The 17,226-nt window shown below is 44.3% G+C and overlaps 1 protein-coding gene across 1 annotated transcript in view; it reads left to right on the forward strand.

Annotated features, from left to right (window-relative positions):
- The window catches only part of SFI1 (SFI1 centrin binding protein), an 89,711-nt gene that overhangs the window by 43,837 nt on the left and 28,648 nt on the right, over window positions 1-17,226 (forward strand). The window contains 6 exon segments of the mRNA XM_032883184.1: window positions 5,950-6,106; window positions 7,903-8,064; window positions 9,815-9,885; window positions 11,772-11,864; window positions 14,189-14,286; window positions 15,323-15,389. Of these exon segments, the coding sequence (XP_032739075.1) occupies window positions 5,950-6,106; window positions 7,903-8,064; window positions 9,815-9,885; window positions 11,772-11,864; window positions 14,189-14,286; window positions 15,323-15,389 (648 nt within the window).

Here is a 17,226-nt window from a genome sequence, read left to right on the forward strand (position 1 = left end):
GACGTTGTTGTAGACTCTGCTTACTCATCTTTTGAGTGTTCTGTACCTTCCAGGAGCTTTCTTCCAATCTGTAGCTTGTTTTTTTGCTTTGCTTATGGTACCTTTTTTTTTTTTTCATGCAGATATTATTAATCTCAATCTATTATTAATCTCAATCTAGCCTAATTTATTCTTTTATCAGTTTGGTCTTTAATGTATTTTGGGTTTAATTTTACAAATTGTATGAAAAAGGTCTCAGTTTGTCATCTTCCTTATGGGTAATTAATTGCTGTAACACTGTTTGCTCATTCATCCATCCTTTATCTTTTTTATACCGGTTATTAATCTACCTTCATTATAGAGCGAGGGTCTCATTTCTTCATGGGTCTGTTCTGGGCTCTCCATTCCATTGCTCTGTATTGCTGTCTCTGAGCCAATACCACACTGTTTTAGTTGTGATTTAATGAAGCAGGTATTTATTTAAGCAATCTCCATACCTAACATGGGGCTGAAACTCACTATCAAGAGTCCCATGCTCCTCTGACTGAGCCAGCTGGGCACCCTTATTTCTTAAGTTCTTGTATATGGAAAAGGATGATCTTTTTTATTTTTGTTCTTTTTCAAATCCTTTTGGCTATTCTTCTTTACTCTTTCTCATTAATTTTGGGATCAACTTTCAAGTTCCACATCAAAGCCTACTAGGATTTTTATTACAATGCACCGGCTTTTTACATTAGATTGGGGAAAATTGTTAGGTTTATGATACTGTGAGTCATCCCGTCCACGAACTTGATATATCTTGTGACATGTTGATGAGCATGAGAGAGAGAATAGGAAGGATTAGGTCATGAGGTAACAACGCAGGAGACACCTGCGCCCATAAAGGCTTTACGTTCTTGTTCCAGTGGAGGTGAGAAGCTGCTGGCTTTGAGTGAGGGTGATACGATCACATCTCCTTCTTAATGGGATCCCTCTGGTTCATTGTGTGCTGCCTTTGGGGAGGAAAGGGGGTGTATGTTTATGTGTGTGGGTGTGTTTGTCTGTGTGCACTTAAATTTTAAAGAAGTAATGGAAAAAATAAATCCAAAACTAACAAAAAGTGGTTACCCATAGTGGGATGGAGGGAACAAAATATATTTGTGAATTTACTTTGTTATACAGTTTTAAATTTGGAACCATATAAATATTTTATATAATTAAAAAAATACAAGCAAATCAAAAAGGAGAGAAATCAATCCCCAGAATTTTAAAACACGCTGAAACAAACCTAAGCTCGTAGCCATGACTACACAGAGAAAATAATTACTGCAAGTAACTTTAAAATGCAATATTTTGGCTCTTCATCCCTAGTGGAATGCATTCTAAGGACACAAAGAACTGCTAGGAAATCTGAAACCTACATTCAGTAGTCTTATTGTTAGTGGCAGGTTTAGAATAGTCATGTTGAAACTATTATAGCTACATCGTGAGATAAAACAAGTAACTTACGGCAGTGTCATTAGGAATCATGATTTTTAGTGTCAAGGAAAAGATTACAAATATAAAAGAAAGGAAATAAAAGCCCTATAATCTGAGATTGGAAATGTTAATATCGGTAGGGACTTAAGATATTTTTTAACCTTAAGAAATGTATTTCTCGGGACGCCTGGGTGGCTCAGTTGGTTAAGCGGCTGCCTTCGGCTCAGGTCATGATCCCAGCGTCCTGGGATCAAGTCCCACATCGGGCTCCTTGCTCGGCGGGGAGCCTGCTTCTCCCTCTGCCTCTGCCTGCCTCTCTGTCTGCCTGTGCTCGCTCACTCTCTCTCCCTCTGTCTCTGACAAATAAATAAATAAATAAAATCTTAAAAAAAAAAAGAAATGTATTTCTCATTTTATTTATGGAAAAGTTAGAAGGAGTGAGCAGCAAAGAATATATGGCATGTAGTATTCCCAGTGCCCAAGTCATGGGCTCTGTTATTTCGTGGCTAAAAGAAACAGAGGCTTTTTGGAGAAATGGCTGATTCCTGATCTGCAGCAAGATATGCATATCACCCATGTCATAGGCCTAGGATACACTTTGCTGGAGAGTGAGGAAATGAACAAAGGTTAATGGGCTTGTGTCAGAAGGACTCAGGAGCCAAAGGACTTTCCTAGACTAATGATAAATCAGTTGGGACATCCAGAAGAATAATGAGTGCAGTGAATTGAAAGCACATCAAATATATAAAAATTCATGCATGTATAATGAGGGGAGAGGAAGGAACTCACTGGTCACATATTGGGGTTATTAGAGCATTAACTCAATTTGAAAATTAGTGAAGGCAAAAATCAAGCATTTATCCTGCCTTTCCTATATAAGCTATATCTTTCAAAACCTGAGGGTTAATGAGAGTAGGCTTCTTTATAAAATTCTAGTTAGTAGCTACAGGAGTACTGGAATGAGAAAATTGCTGTTCTGCTACCCCTATTGAGAAAATGGATCTAAGCAGCAACCACAGAGTGGGAGGACAGTGGGGAAATAAAATGGAGGGATCAGGTTGACATCTGAAGCCGCGGATCGTCTTGACATTGTTAAAACTGTGGCAGCCAGCTGTGATGTGCCTCATGATGGCGAAGTAATGGGCAGTCCCCAGCACCATATGAGAAGTGTTCTTGCCTAGAAATTTGAACATGATTCCAACCAAGCCTAACATTAATCTTTCTATCAGTTTCCAGGAAATACAGGAATCAGGGGAACAAGGCAAAGACACCTTGAGACAATCAGCCGGACCTAAAGTGTGGGACATTTTATAGGATAAACGACCTAGTTTCTCAAAGAAATTGGTGGCCTGAAAGAGGAAAAAGGGCAGGGAGGAAAATTGTCCTATAAAAAGGAGAGATTGAAGTGACATAATCAAAACAAACCAAAAAGGATTGCTGTGGCTTTGTAGCAAACCACACGAGAGTTCATGCGTCCAGTGAGCCGCAAGCCAGTAACAACTGACACAGGCTTTTGCAGGGAAGAAAGATAGACTATTTGCTGGTGTGGTGCCACCCAAGAGAACAGGGAGTTAATGCTCAAGAGTCCCAGACTCCCTTATGGCTTACAAGCAGGGGTGGGGGTGTTAAAGGGTGAAATTCAGAGTAAGGATCTCAGGGTCTTGGATCATGCTGATTGATTAGGGTTAGGTCAGCTGTAACATTTTTTCCTTCTTGTTCATCTTCTCCCTTCTGGCATGTCCCTGTCTGGTTTCATTGTGATTGTAGTGAGGTGGTTGTTCTGTTTCAAGGACCCGTTTGTTCTAGGGGACCAGAACTGTAAAACAAAACTGTAAAACATTCTTAGCAGAAGACATTAGCAGTATCCTCTCTAGAGTATAAAGGCAAAAGTTCCACATCCTGTGATTATCACTAACCTGCATGCTATTACTATTTTTTCATGCAAACACAGCACATTGTGTCTGTTATCTCAGGTGGAACAGCATCCCACAGACTTTTCAAAAGGCAAGTTTCTTATTCCCGAAGGCATTTTTACAGGTGGTTTTTTTTTTTCTTTTTTTAAACAATAAGTAAGGGCTCTGTGACTCTGGTCCGAGGTAATTAGGAGCCGTATGGCTAAATTGTGGGGTCTAAGAGGGGCTTGCATCCCTGGTTTTGGCTGTTGTGTTAGGAATAGACCATAGAAGATCAAGGATGAAAACAGGGAGAACAGTCAAGAAGCTATTAGAAAATCCCAAGTGAGGGGCACCTGGGTGGCTCAGTGAGTTAAAGCCTCTGCCTTCGGCTCAGGTCATGATCCCAGGGATCAAGCCCTGCATCGGGCCCTCTGCTCAGCAAGGAGCCTGCTTCCTCCTCTCTCTCTGCCTGCCTCTCTGCCTACTTGTGATCTCTGTCTGTCAAATAATTAAATAAAATCTTTTAAAAATAGAAAAAGAAAGAAAGAAAATCCCAAGTGAGATTCTACACAAGGATGATAGCAAGATGGTGTTGGATTCTGGGTGTACATTGAAGGTAGTGCTGACAAGACTTGCTAATAGATAGTTAAGATCTGAAGTTTCAGAGAAAGAATCCAAGGTGACTCCAGGTTTCTGGCCTGAGTAACTAGAACAGTGGAATGGCCATTTAGTAAAATGGGGAAGATGGAGGGAGAAGCAGTTTTGTCCGGAAAGATGAGCTCCATTCTGAGCGCCACATTTTCAACCTGATAGGCCTTTTGAATATCCCCCAAGGAACTATACAGGAAGCAGTTGGATATTTGGGGAGTATGGAGGATGGGTCGAGACCTGAACTGTAAATTTGGGAGTCCTGAGCTTGCAGTTGGTATTTAAAGTCATGAGACTGCGTGAAAGCACACAGGGAGTAAGCATAGCTAGAAGAGGGGTTGCAGGACCCAGCCTGGGAGAAATAAAGGTGAGACTGCAGGTAGCCTGGAGAATCCACAGGCATGACTGGCCTCATCACATGCTTCTGGCAGGTCAGGGAGGGTGAGGAGTGGGATTTGACCTTTGGATTGAACAATGTGGAGATCACTGATGGGATTGGGAAGAATAGATCATTGATGGGCTTGGGAAGAATAGTTTCAGTAGGCCTGAAGGGGAGAGGGTTCATGAGAGCCTGCCTCGGGGAAGAGAAATTAGAAAATAGACCACTCTTTTGAGGAGTCTGGAAAGGAAAGAACTCGAGAATTAGCTGGATGCCAAAGTGGTCTAGTGGTGGCTTGCTCAAAAATCTGATTTATTCCTTTCAGAAAGCATTTCTGTGACCCTAATCTTTTCCACCCAACTTTTTATTTTTGACAAATACCAAATGATGGAAAAGGTAGATACTGTAGTCACTAGTTTAACCCATTGCTAACATCTTGCCACATTTGCTTTCTCTAAGTATATCAATACATTTCTCACATTTCCTGAGTGGCTTTAAAGTTGCAGACATAAAAGTTAACTCTAAATACTTCAGCTTCTGTCTCCTAAAATTAAGGCGTTCTCCTACATAATCACAATATCATCTTATCCACGACATTGAATATTGATCTAATATCTAAAGTACAGTTCATAGTCAAACCATAGATTATTGCTATTTTACGGGCAGGTCTAGGGTCCAATCAGAGGTTGTATCCCTGAAGAGATTTGCTTTTGAGGATGGGAGAAATAGTAGCACATTCATATGCTGCTTTAGAAAACCTAGTTGAGGGTGAAAATCTATGATGCAGAAGGGGGAATTTGCCAGTGATAAGCTTGAGAAGGTCAGAGACGATGGGATGTGTCCATAGTTGGGAGTGACTTCTGATTGAAGAGCACGCAGACACTTTATTCAAAGTAGCCAGAGAGAAGGCAGAGCCTGTGGGCAGGTGGGTGGGTAGATGGGGAAGGAGCTTGGGAAAATTCTCTTTTGATCGCTTTTATTTTCTTGGTGAAATAGGAAGAATGGTATTCAGCTGAGAGGAAGGAAAGAAGAGGTGTTACAGGTTTAAGGAAGGAAGATAATGAGGTCGTCATCTGAGACTTTCCGCTTCAGACTAGGGATGCATATTGCCAAGCGCACACAAGGACTTTGCTAAGGGTGCACATTTATAGATAGTCTTGAGGGAATCCTTCTGTAGGCCCTCAGCTTCCATAGCTAACTCTTCGCAGAAACTAATGTGCTTGAGACAGTAGGCTTCCTCCCACTTGGAAGGAAAAGGCAGACCCTCCCCTGTCTCAGATCAGATTTAAGTATATCACCCCTTAGGTTTTCCCTGCCTCTTGTCTACTAGTTGATTTTATTATTCCTCTTTCCCTTGTTGCTCTTTCATTCATTGTTCTTTCATCCATTCTACTTCCGGAAGTAGAATGCCCTTCTTAAAGAGCCCTTCACTGCAAATTCCCGTAGATCATGATCCTCCTTGAGCATTGCCACGTCGTTGTTTCCAGTTTTAGCTTCTCCAGTGTGTCTCTATTTCTCTTTTCCCTCACCCATACCTCCCATCTGTTTTCCTGCCTCTTCTCTGATTGTCTCCTTTTCTCTGGTTTTCAGGTTTGGTCACGGTGGTGGGAACAGCTCCTGCAGGTCCAGAGGGAGAGACGGAAAATGGTCTTGGCAGTGAAACACCATCAGCACTGGCAAAAGTGTAAATCCCTGAAGGCCTGGCTCAAATACTTGGGGGCCCGAAGAGTGAAGAGACAGCGGAGGGGTGAGCAGAAGGTCCCAGGCTCTAGAGACAGAGGGGCACGTCACAATTTCTACTCTTGCGCTGCCAGTGTTGCAAATTTATTTAGAAGAGTTACAATCATATTATGCCACAAATTCGGCGGGGTGGGGGGAAGAGATCAAGGAGAAACATCATCCTCAATTCACATTTAAGTTATTTCCTTCTGGCCTTCTTTTCCACACATATTTTTTTCCTTTTTGTTTTGTTTTCTTTTTCTTTCTTTTTTTTTTTTAAGATTTTATTTATTTATTTATTTATTAGAGAGATAGAGAGGGGGAGGGAGGGAGCAGGGAGCAGGAGCCAGAGGAAAGGCAGAAGGACGGGGAGAAGCAGTCTCTCCTCCCCACTGAGCCGGAAGCCTGACGCAGGGCTCCTTCCCAGGACCCAGAGATCATGACCTGAGCCAAAAACAGATATTAAACTGACTGAGCCACCCAGGCAACCCCCCCTTTTTTTAAGATTTTATTTATTACGTATATTTTCTCAATAGGATTTAATTCTCCTATAAGTAGTGTGATTATTATGATTAATATGATACTTAAAACTTTGTATCTTGCTTTTTTCCTCCACAACTAACAATATTACCTATATTTTTAAGTAGTCTTCATAAATTTTTTTTTATTGTCTGCATTTTGTGGAATGGTCTACCTTAATATGCTATCTAGCCATCCTTCTATCGACATTTGGATTGTTTCTGTGTCTCCCCAGTGATGCAGTCCATGTGATTTATGATGTTGATTTTTTTTTTTAAGATTTTATTTATTTGTCAGTGAGCGCAAGCACAGCAGAGGGAGAAGCAGACTCCCTGCTGACCAAGAAGCCCAATGGAACTTAATCCCAGCACCCTGGGATCATGACCTGAACCCAAGGCAGAGGTTTAACCAACTGAGCCATCGAGGCATCCCTGATTTTTTTTTTTTTAACACTATTCTTACAGCTTAGTTTCCTAGTTAGTGTTCGTAAGTGATAATACATAGGTCTCAATTGTTGGTACTTTTTGTACTTTGGTTTCTGGAGCTCACACAGAAGTGAGTGAAGCGGTGTGCTAGACGCTGGCTGGCTTTCACCTCGGCCTCCCTGCAGAACCCTCCTGGGTTGCCAGGCCAGCACTGTCTCTTGGGAGAGTTTGAATGTGTCTGTTTGAAGATAATGGCCAGAGACCCACTGTCTGGTTGCCCAAGCCTGGAAGCTGAAGACCTTAAGCTCTTTAGTGTGATAAGCTGTAGACTAATGTGCCTCTCATTTCAGCATCGAGTTCCAGGACCAATTCCCTCCCACTTCCTGGACTTAAGTTAGTTCATCAGACCATTGGCTAATTAGTGTTAAAAGCAGGGGACCCTGGCAGCCAGGATCAGCCTGGCTGAAAGCTAGCAAACACCTTTGCCAGCATGGTGACCAAGTTGTGTCATTGACCTCACTCCCCAAAGTCCTACCCGAGAGACAAAGAGTAAGAGTCAAAAGTAAGAGTCATCTTTGAAAGCAGTAGCTGCCATTCCGGCTCCTCAGTAGCTAACTAGAAGCCTCAACTCTTTGCTATAACTGATTTTATAGCATCTCGTCCCTAAGATAACAGACCTTTTCTCTTGGAAAGAAGAGGTATAACTAAGGGCTTCCAAATAGCCCTCCCATGCCTAAACAGACTGATTTTAGGATGCTTTGTAAGAACAGCCTTGAATCCCTGCTGTCCGCTGGTAGTAGGGTACAGCTTACATGAAAGATGCTTCCAGCTCATCTCAACCTTGCAGGGGGCAGCACGTGGTGATTTTTTTTTGTTGCAGAGATGGCTGAGCGATTCCACCGGGTCACTGTGCTCCAGACACGCTTCTGTGACTGGCAGTGGGCCTGGGAGCGGAAGGAGAGCTTGTACGCCCAGCAAGCCAGGGTGGAGGGGCTGGCCCGGAGGATGGCTCTGAGGCGGGCATTCACTCACTGGAAACACTGTATCCTTTTCATCTGTCCCTCCCCCCACCCCCTAGCCTTTTCTACCACCACAGCAGGGCCTCCCTGGAGCTCAGCAGCCTGTAAAACAAAGGGCTGGGGATATGTAGGAAACCATTACTGAACAATAGAAGGTGGTCCTGATGTCTGTTGATTTCTTTTTAAAATGTTTCTGTTTAACTGGAAGTATACTTACAAAACAGTATGTATAACATACATTTACAGTTTAACGAATAGTAATAAAATGAACACCCATATACTCACCACCCAACGTAAAAATTAGAACATTGCTAATACCCTATCTGCTCATTCCTGATTGCATTCCCTTTTCTCCCCTTCGGAGAGGTAATCCCACTGTCCTGAATTTTACATTGTCATTTTGTTGCTTTTCTCTACCCACTAGGTGGTCTTTTTTTTTTTCCAGCCCTAACGTTATGACCATAGCTTCCATTGTCTTTTACCACATGTGGACGTTATGCGTTATCTCTTTAATCCTCAAAATAACCCGGTGGAGTAGATGTCACTATCCCCGTTTTACAGATGAGGAAACAGAGATTCAGGGGTTTAAATGATTGTCAAAGTCATGGATGATCATTGGCCTAGCTGGGAGTTTTGGACCTGGGCCTTTGGCACTAGACACGTGCTACACTAGGTGCCCAGCTATGCAGATTTGGACCACCCTCGATGTCCATCCACACGTTCATCTGTTCCGCAGACTCTTGCTTTGTTTTAGCCTCCTGCCTAAGTTCTGGAATATAAGGAAGCTCAGAGGTGAACGGTAGTTGGTTGTCTGTGGGGTAAAGAGACATGAAAACAGGGCTTCACAATGTGGTGCAGAAAGTGCTGTCATAAAGGTCCGTATCACGTCCTGCGGGAGCTACTGTGCAGATTCGAGCTTTGTCCTAGAGGTTGACAAGGTCACCTAGCAGAGAAGTTGGGGAGGGTGTTGCAGGTGGAAGGAATGGCATTCACACAGGTAGAGGTGAGGAAAAGACCCAGGGACAGCGAGGGGGGGGTCTGTTGTGAGTCGAGGGGCATAGATGGCGGTAGGGCAGTGCAGGTGGTGGCGGGCTGGGGCCAGCTTGTAGCACCCTGTGTACGGTGGTCGGAAGCTTGGGCTTTCTCCTGATGGCACTGGGGAACCCCTGAAGGTGTGTAAGAAGAGAAGTGATGTGGCAGGTTTGTACGTGAGGGGACAGACTGGGTTATAGGGGCAAAGCCAGCTCAGGGGGAGCAGTTATGCAAGGCTCTCACCAGTCTGTGTGAGGGGCAAGTCGGATGTCCTGCGGGGCACTGGGCACGGGAACAGAAGAGCCGGAGATACTTCAGAGGGGAGGTGATGGACTTGGCAGCCCAGTAGATGGAAGGAGTGGGAGGAGAAGGTTTGAAAATAACTCCAAGGTTTTTACCTGAAACATTGGACTGGGTTGTGGCACCCAACAGAGGCTGCAGGAAGACAGGAATGCTTTAGATGGCATGATTTGGAAATGTTTACTGTAATCTGTGGCAATTTATCTTAACTGTTTTTGCCTGTCATCAAATGGGCATCAGTGGGGAAAAAGGCAAGGACAACTCTTGGATAAGCAACTCAATTTCCCTTTGCTTCCTCTTCTCTGGGTCATCAGGAGGAGACAGGTGGACAGCAGCCCACCTGTTATCCACCACAGCCAAGACCCTTCTGCTGGGTCCCTAGGATTGCACTGTGCGGGGGTGGGGACATTTTTTAGATGAGGGGCCTTCACTCCCTGCCAGACATGCTGCTGTGTGCTGAAGAAGCATCCCAGTGGAAGGTGGCAGAAGAACACAGGAGGCACAGCTTGCTGGTAAGTGTGTGAAAGCCTCCTGAGGCTCTTTTTTTTTCTTTGCAGGAATTGCCAAAATTTGAGTGGTTAATATTTAACAGCACAACTGGCCAAAGTCCTAAGATGTGAAGGTACCATGTTCAAGAAACTGGGGGGAGAAATCACTCTATAAACTGTAAAGTATGTGATAAGGAGAATGCAACCTTTTAATAGAAAGCCTGTCTACACAGAGTAGCCATACTTAGCAGCCTTGCTCAGGCCTTCACGTTTGGAGGACCCAGGCACACAGCGGGCTGTTCAGGTGTATCTGGTTGTGGGATTAGCTTCACTTATGAAGCCCTGTTCTATTCCAAGTGTCCCTGTTTTTCATGGGTGGGATCAGAAGGTTCTGGAGATGGGGCGCCTGGGTGGCTCAGTGGGTGAAAGCCTCTGCCTTCGGCTCAGGGATCGAGCCCTGCATCGGGCTCTCTGCTCAGCAGGGAGCCTGCTTCCTCCTCTCTGCCTGCCTCTCTGCCTACTTGTGATCTCTGTCTGTCAAATAAATAAATAAAATCTTAAAAAAAAAAAAAAAGAAGGTTCTGGAGATATAAGGGAATCTTGGAGGTGATCTAGTCCTGCATTTTTTTTTATACATATGGTCGGCCTCCTTTTTATTTATTTTTTTTTTTTTTGAAGATTTTATGTTTAATTGATCTCTATACCCAACATGGGACTTGAACTCACAACTCTTAGATCAAGGGTCACGTGCTCTACTGACTGAGCCAGCCAGGTCCCCCTTCTTTTTTTTTTTTAAGTAACCTCTACCCCCAACATGGAGCTCGAACTCATGACCCCCAGGGCAGACTCCCTTTTTATTTTTATTTTTATTTTTTAATCATTTTTTTTTATTTATTTTCAGCATAACAGTATTCATTGTTTTTGTACCACACCCAGTGCTCCATGCAGTCCGTGCCCTCTCTAATACCCACCACCTGGTTCCCCCAACCTCCCACCCCCCCCCCTCTTCAAACCCTTCAGATTGTTTTTCAGAGTCCATAGTCTCTCATTGTTCACCTCCCCTTCCAATTTCCCCCAACTGCCTTCTCCTAACTCCCCATGTCCTCCATGCTATTTGTTATGCTCCCTTTTTAATGTTGGGAGCCTCATCTGTAAAATCAATCGAAGTAGATGCTGTGGGTGAAGCATCTACGGCTGCTTTTCCCGACCCTCACCACATAAGGAGGTCTTCAGACACATTCAAGGGCCTTGGGTTCTACAAAGCACAATATGGAAACCCCTGATCGCTTCACTTCTGTCTCAGAAGACTGGAACCCAAGGCATTGGAGAAAAGGCTTTACTTAGGTCACATGCGAGGCAGTGTAGATGGAGCTGGAGGCAGTCCCACACGTCTTGCCACTGCCCCAACCCCCCCTACTTACTCAACCCCCCCTACTCAGCACTTCCTTCTCTACCTGCTATTCTGCTCATGCAAAACTACATTTGGAATTGCATAAGTGTGCACACTGGACACCCCCACCCCACTGCCAACGTGGCTTTAAAAAGAAAACAAACAGAAAAAACCCCACCATAATCTAAAAGTCTTTTCCTGAGAGGCAGAGCTGATATCTTTAACCTTTGTCTGTCGTGTTCTTGTCTGGGCCACAGGGATCTCTCCTGGTCAGAGGTGATGGTGTGTTTGTCCCAGGGCAGTGTTGGAGGATAGCCAGGGAGCAGTTCAACAGCTATTTATTAAGTGCCTACTGTGTATCAGACTCCCAGGTGAATCCTAAAGCAGAGAAACATTCCGGGATCCAGGCGCAGCTGTGAATATCCGTGCCCGGGCCTCTCCCTAGTGTACTCGGGTTCCGCTCTTACTGGTACACATGCTGCTGATTTGTAACTGCTTGTGTCCTTCCTTCTATTCACAGCACTTCTGTTTTCGAGCCCTGGAAGATAATGTGACGCATGCCCATCTCCAGCAAATAAGAAAGAACCTCGCTCACCAGCAGCATGACATCAGGGTGAGGGTCATCTGTATGGAGGAAGCTCATGTCCATTATCTTTTCTTTTTTAACCTTTGTGCCTCAAGGTTTGCCCAAACCTTTCAGACTCCAAAACCTTAGTGTCCATTTTCTCTGGCTACCCCTACCAGCTGGTAGAGGAACCCTTGGTTTTTCCTAGTTTAATCCGTTTTTTAATCTGTTTGCTAAGAAACTTGATAGTTGACTCAGAGGTCAGGGACTGTGGATTCCAACCCTGACCTGGGGAGTACACGTTGAGTTTTGCATTCCAGGCGGCTTTGGTTGTATTTGCACTACTATAAGTTTCTTGTCTTCAGTGGTTGATTTACCTGAGGGCAACAAACATTCTATCTCTACTTATAGATCATGTTTTTGGGTGTAGGAGGATGGTTTTTTTTGTTTTGTTTTGTTTTTCATTGTGAAAATGTTCAAACATATGGAAAAACTTAAGAATAGTAGAATAAACACCTTATACTTACCACTCAATTCAAATATTAGCCAATTGTTAATATTTACTCCTTTTTTTTTTGCTGAATCATTTCGAAGTGACAGACATCGTGACACATTATGTCTAAACATCTCAGCCTGCGTTGTCCAAAAATCACATTTTCCTTCATAACCACAGTATTGTTACCATCCCTAACAAAATGAACAGTAATTCCCTAATTTTATCCAATACCCAGCCCATATCCAAATTTTCACAGTTGCCCCCGAAATGTTCTGTTTTAAACCAGGACTCAGCCAAGGGCTGATTACTTACTGTATCTGGTTATGTCTTATGAGGCTCTTAATAACTGTCCCCTCTCCACTTCTTTTGTTTAATACGTTTATTCTTTAATTGTGGCAAAATACACATAACAATTTATCATCTTAACCATCGTTAAGAGGACAGTTCGGTGACACAAAGCACATGCACATTGTGCAATCCTCACCACCATCCATCTCCAGAACCTGTTTCATCTTGCAAAACTGAAACTCTGTCCCCATTAAACAATAACTTCGCATTCTCCTCTTCTCCCCTGCCCCCCAGCAGCTGGCGGCCACCTTTCTCCTTTCTGTCTCCGTGAACCTGACCACTTCAGGGATCTCATATTTACATGCCCTTTTGTGCCTGGCTTATTCCACTTAGTGTACTGTATACTTTTTTTTTTCAGTGACACTGATTTTTGGAAAAGGAAGGCCAGCTATTTGGCATTATATAATATTCCATATTCTCAGTTTATCTGTTTCCATTTGATGTCATTTGATTTTTCCTTTTTTAAATGTCATTCCTATAAATTAGAAGTTTGATCTAAGGGCTTGATTAGATTGAAGTTAAGCACCTTTTTTTTTTTTGCAAGACTACATCAGGAGCAGTCAGAGGTGATAAGATCAGTTTTAACTTTTAAAATGGCTTCATTGGGGCGCCTGGGTGGCTCAGGCGTTGGGTGTCTGCCTTCGGCTCAGGTCATGATCCTGGGGTCCTGAGATCGAGCCCTGCATCGGGCTTCTTGCTCCTTGGGGGGGCCTGCTTCTCCCTCTCCCACTCCACCTGCTTGTGTTCCCTCTCTTGCTATGTCTCTCTCTGTCAAATGAATAAATAACATCTTTAAAAAATAAAAATAAAATGGCATTGTCGGGGTGCCTGAGTGGCTCAGTGGGTTAAAGTCTCTGCCTTTGGCTCGGGTCATGATCCCAGGGTCCTGGGATCGAGCCCTGCGTCGGGCTCTCTGCTCAGCATGGAGCCTGCTTCGCCCCCTCTCTTTGCCTGCCTCTTTGCCTCTCTCTCTCTGTGTCAAATGAATAAATAAAATCTTTAAAAAAAAAATTAAAAAGGGGCGCCTGGGTGGCTCAGTGGGTTAAAGCCTCTGCCTTCAGCTCAGGTCGTGGTCTCAGGGTCCTGGGATCGAGCCCCGCATCAGGCTCTCTGCTCAGCAGGGAGTCTGCTTCCCCCTCTCTCTCTGCCTACTTGTGCGCGCTCTCTGTGTCAAATAAATAAATAAAATCTTTGGAAAAAAATAAAAGTAAAAAATAAAAAATAAACAAAATGGCATTGTCTTCTATGAGGCCCAGATGAGGAATAGCTTGAGCGTCTTGATTCTGATTTCCGTAGACGGGGAAATTCATCTTTTTGCCTTTGATGTTGGCCTAGAATAGCTCCGTATAACTTAGCCACAATTATTTTGTAAGCCTGTTATATGTCGGCTACTCTAAATTGAGGTATAATTCCTCCTCTGTCGGAGCTAGTAGTCTCTCGGGGCAAGGATTTGCTAATAAGTCAGGAGAGATCATTTCACCTTTTGCCTTAGTAATCAAACTTCCATTTCTTTTCTGTCTTGCTTCAGCTGCTGCACAGATTCTGGGACCTCTGGCAGTCTCGGATTGAGCAGAGAGAAGAGAGAGCGCAGCTTCCCTCGCTGTGTGCTGCCCGGGACCACTGCAGGTAGGGGCTTGGCCTTCTCCTTGTGCTCTCCAGGGACTGACTGACTGTTCTGTAGGAGAACCCTTCCATGCAGTGCTGGCCAGCTTCAGAAAGGCCCTGCTGTAAATCAGTGGTTCCTAAGCTTGTGTTTCCCTTTTGACTGATGAGATGAGAGGTAGAATAGAGATGTTTGTACTGGTTCTTGGTCACCATAGTTCAGAATATGTGCCAGCTAGCTCCCTGCCTCAGAGTTTCAGGCTTTAGTGACATTCACATCTTAGAATTCAAGCACTGATAGTGTTAAAAAGCAGGCTCAGGCAAGTGCCCCAAATTTTAAATAAAAGCACCACATGTCTATAAGGAAAACTCAATGTATAGGGAGGTAGGTATAAAGTGAAAAATAAAAGTTGCTTGGATCCCTCCCTCTGATCCCTGAGTCTTACTCTTCAGAAGTAACTACGCTTCGCTTTTCTCCCTGCCGGAAATATTCAATATACCCTCTCTGCAGCCAGTAAGTCAATCAATTGAATTCACATAGAGGTCCCGTTTTGGAGCATTTTTTTAATGAGTCGGTGAGAATCTCAGTATTTAACTATATTTGGAGTTACTAGGGTCAATCATTATTTTAAATCCTGGTTACAAAACTGAAGGCAGTTCTCACTCTGGATATCACTTTGGTGGAAGGAGCTTGTCACAGACCCAGGTGGTCCTAACGTAAGCCCCAGAGTTTGGTCATAAAACCAGAAAGTTCATGATAGGGGATTTCGTACATATTACCTAGGTTCCAGAGACACTGTGCTTGGTGGTCTAATTAGGTTTATAAGAAAATTGTCAGAATTTGGGGGCAAGCGATAGTCCGAAATCAGTGGCTGACAGATGTTGTGTTGAATGATAGGTTCTTTTTCCCCCTGTCCTAGAATGAAACTGACAGGGTGCCTTCAACACTGAAGATGTAACTACACCCAGATTTTTTGGCCTTAAAAACAAACAACATTTTTAAAACCCAAACCTGGACATGCAGTAGGCAGTATGTGTCATGTTATGTGTTTTATTTCAGAATAACATTGCTACGCAAGTGTATCAAATCATGGTCACAGTATATTCAGAAGAGGCGATACAAGCAGGTATGGAGTAAGTTCATAGTGAGTAACTCCACAGGCTTACATTGTCGGACCCATTTACTTTGGAAAGATTCTTGGAAAAGACCTTTGCTAAGAGGTCTTGGTGCTGCTGTGAAAAGCTCAAAGATATTTCCCCCAGTTCCCTCTAGTGATACTGGAAAGTCTGCGTCAGCCCCCTTCCTTCACGTGCTGTGAATACGCAGCCATTCCATTCACATCGTTACTCATTTCCTCTATTAGTTAGCCAGCCTTTAGGAAATACTGGGGAAAGTGTAGAACATAGTGCCACGTTCTCAGTGCTGAATGGTGTGAGGCCAGTACCCATAGCAGGCGGGAGGACATGGGGATCAGGCTGGCGAGTTAGGAAAGGCAGATTGAGGAAGGATGCAGTTCCATTTTTTAGAAAAGCTTTATTTAAGTGATGTCTACATCTGACATGGGGCTCCAGCTCACAACCCTGAGATCAGGAGTCACATCCTCTTCTGACTGAGCCAGCCAGGAGCCCTGGCTTCAGTTCCGTTTAAGACTCACTGAGGAGCGCCTGGCTCAGTCGGTTAAGCATCTGTCTTTGGCTCAGGTCATGATCCTAGGGTCCTGGGCTTGAGCCCCGTATCTAGCTCCCTGCTCCGCAGGGCGTCTGCTTCTCCCTCTGCCTGCTGCTCCCCCTGCTTGTGCTCTTTCTCTCTCTCTCTCTCTGACAAATAAAAAAATAAAGAAAAGAAAAAAAGAAGGAAAGACTCACTGAGCAGCCGCTGTGCCTCAGACACTGTGCTAAGCACTGGGGCTTAGCTGTGATGGAAAGCAGACAAAATTCCTCCTCCCACAGGCCTTGTAATTTAGCCCCAGGATGGCAATTAAGTGCAGTATTGCAGGTCAGCTCAAATGATGGCCGCAGCTGTCTAGAGTGCTGAACTGAGAAGGGTTTGGAAGCCACCTTTAGGCTTGGGGGCATTTGTGTTCAACTGGTAGTGTCTGCACGGGCCTTGCAGGGGTTAGCGTGCTGCCTGGGCCTGGTTTTGGCCCTCCCTGGTGAAACAGGGAGATGAAAGCCAAACTCCTGCCTCCCCCACGCCCACCTCCATCTGTCGCTTAGAGTCTAACATGAGAATCTAAAGAATTTGGCTGTTTACTCATAGTGTTGAGAGAGAATATGAATTTTCTAGTAAGGTGTATAAAATCCTGTGGGAGCCGGCCTCTGGTTAATTTCTGTACCCTTTCCTGTTACCTACTTCTTCGTTCCTTCACATCTGTGCTCTGGCCAGTTAAGCTGCCAGTCCTTCCCTGAATGTGCTTCTCACCGTACATGCAGTTCTCTGTCCCTCTTGGCCCTTTTGGCTCCGGTGTTACCCCATCCCCCGGCCCCCTGTGTGGCTTTGTCAGTGTTTTCTGTGCCTAGGTGTTTCTCAGCCCCTCTCCCTACCAGTCTGTGAGCTACTTGAAGGTAGACCCTGTCTCTCTCTTCTCCTTAGCACTGTGTGGACAGAGGGTAGGTGCCACTAATACTTACATGACTGAATGAACGAATGAGTGAACAGCCAGATAAACTGCCATGGGTTGCTACAGAGTTTTTCCGAAGGATCGTCTCTGTTCTTGGCATCTGGGCAGTGCCAGCCCAGGGCATGGCTTGCCTTCCACACCTGGAAAATGGTTAGAATTGCTGCGTTCTTTGACATTCCTTTGGATGATGTGACTCTTTCTGAAAGGACGTTGCCACTTGGTTTCTTAAACCCATTTAATGTAAGCTCAGCAGAAGGTAGAGACCATTTAGAAAAGGAAACTGAGTGCCAGGGTCGAAAGATTGTGTTTATTCAAGGTGGAAAAGAAGCAGAGTCTCTTATTT

Source organism: Lontra canadensis, unplaced genomic scaffold, assembly GCF_010015895.1.
Source record: "Lontra canadensis isolate GAN:19392208 unplaced genomic scaffold, GSC_riverotter_1.0 scaffold87, whole genome shotgun sequence".
Lineage (NCBI taxonomy): Eukaryota > Metazoa > Chordata > Mammalia > Carnivora > Mustelidae > Lontra > Lontra canadensis.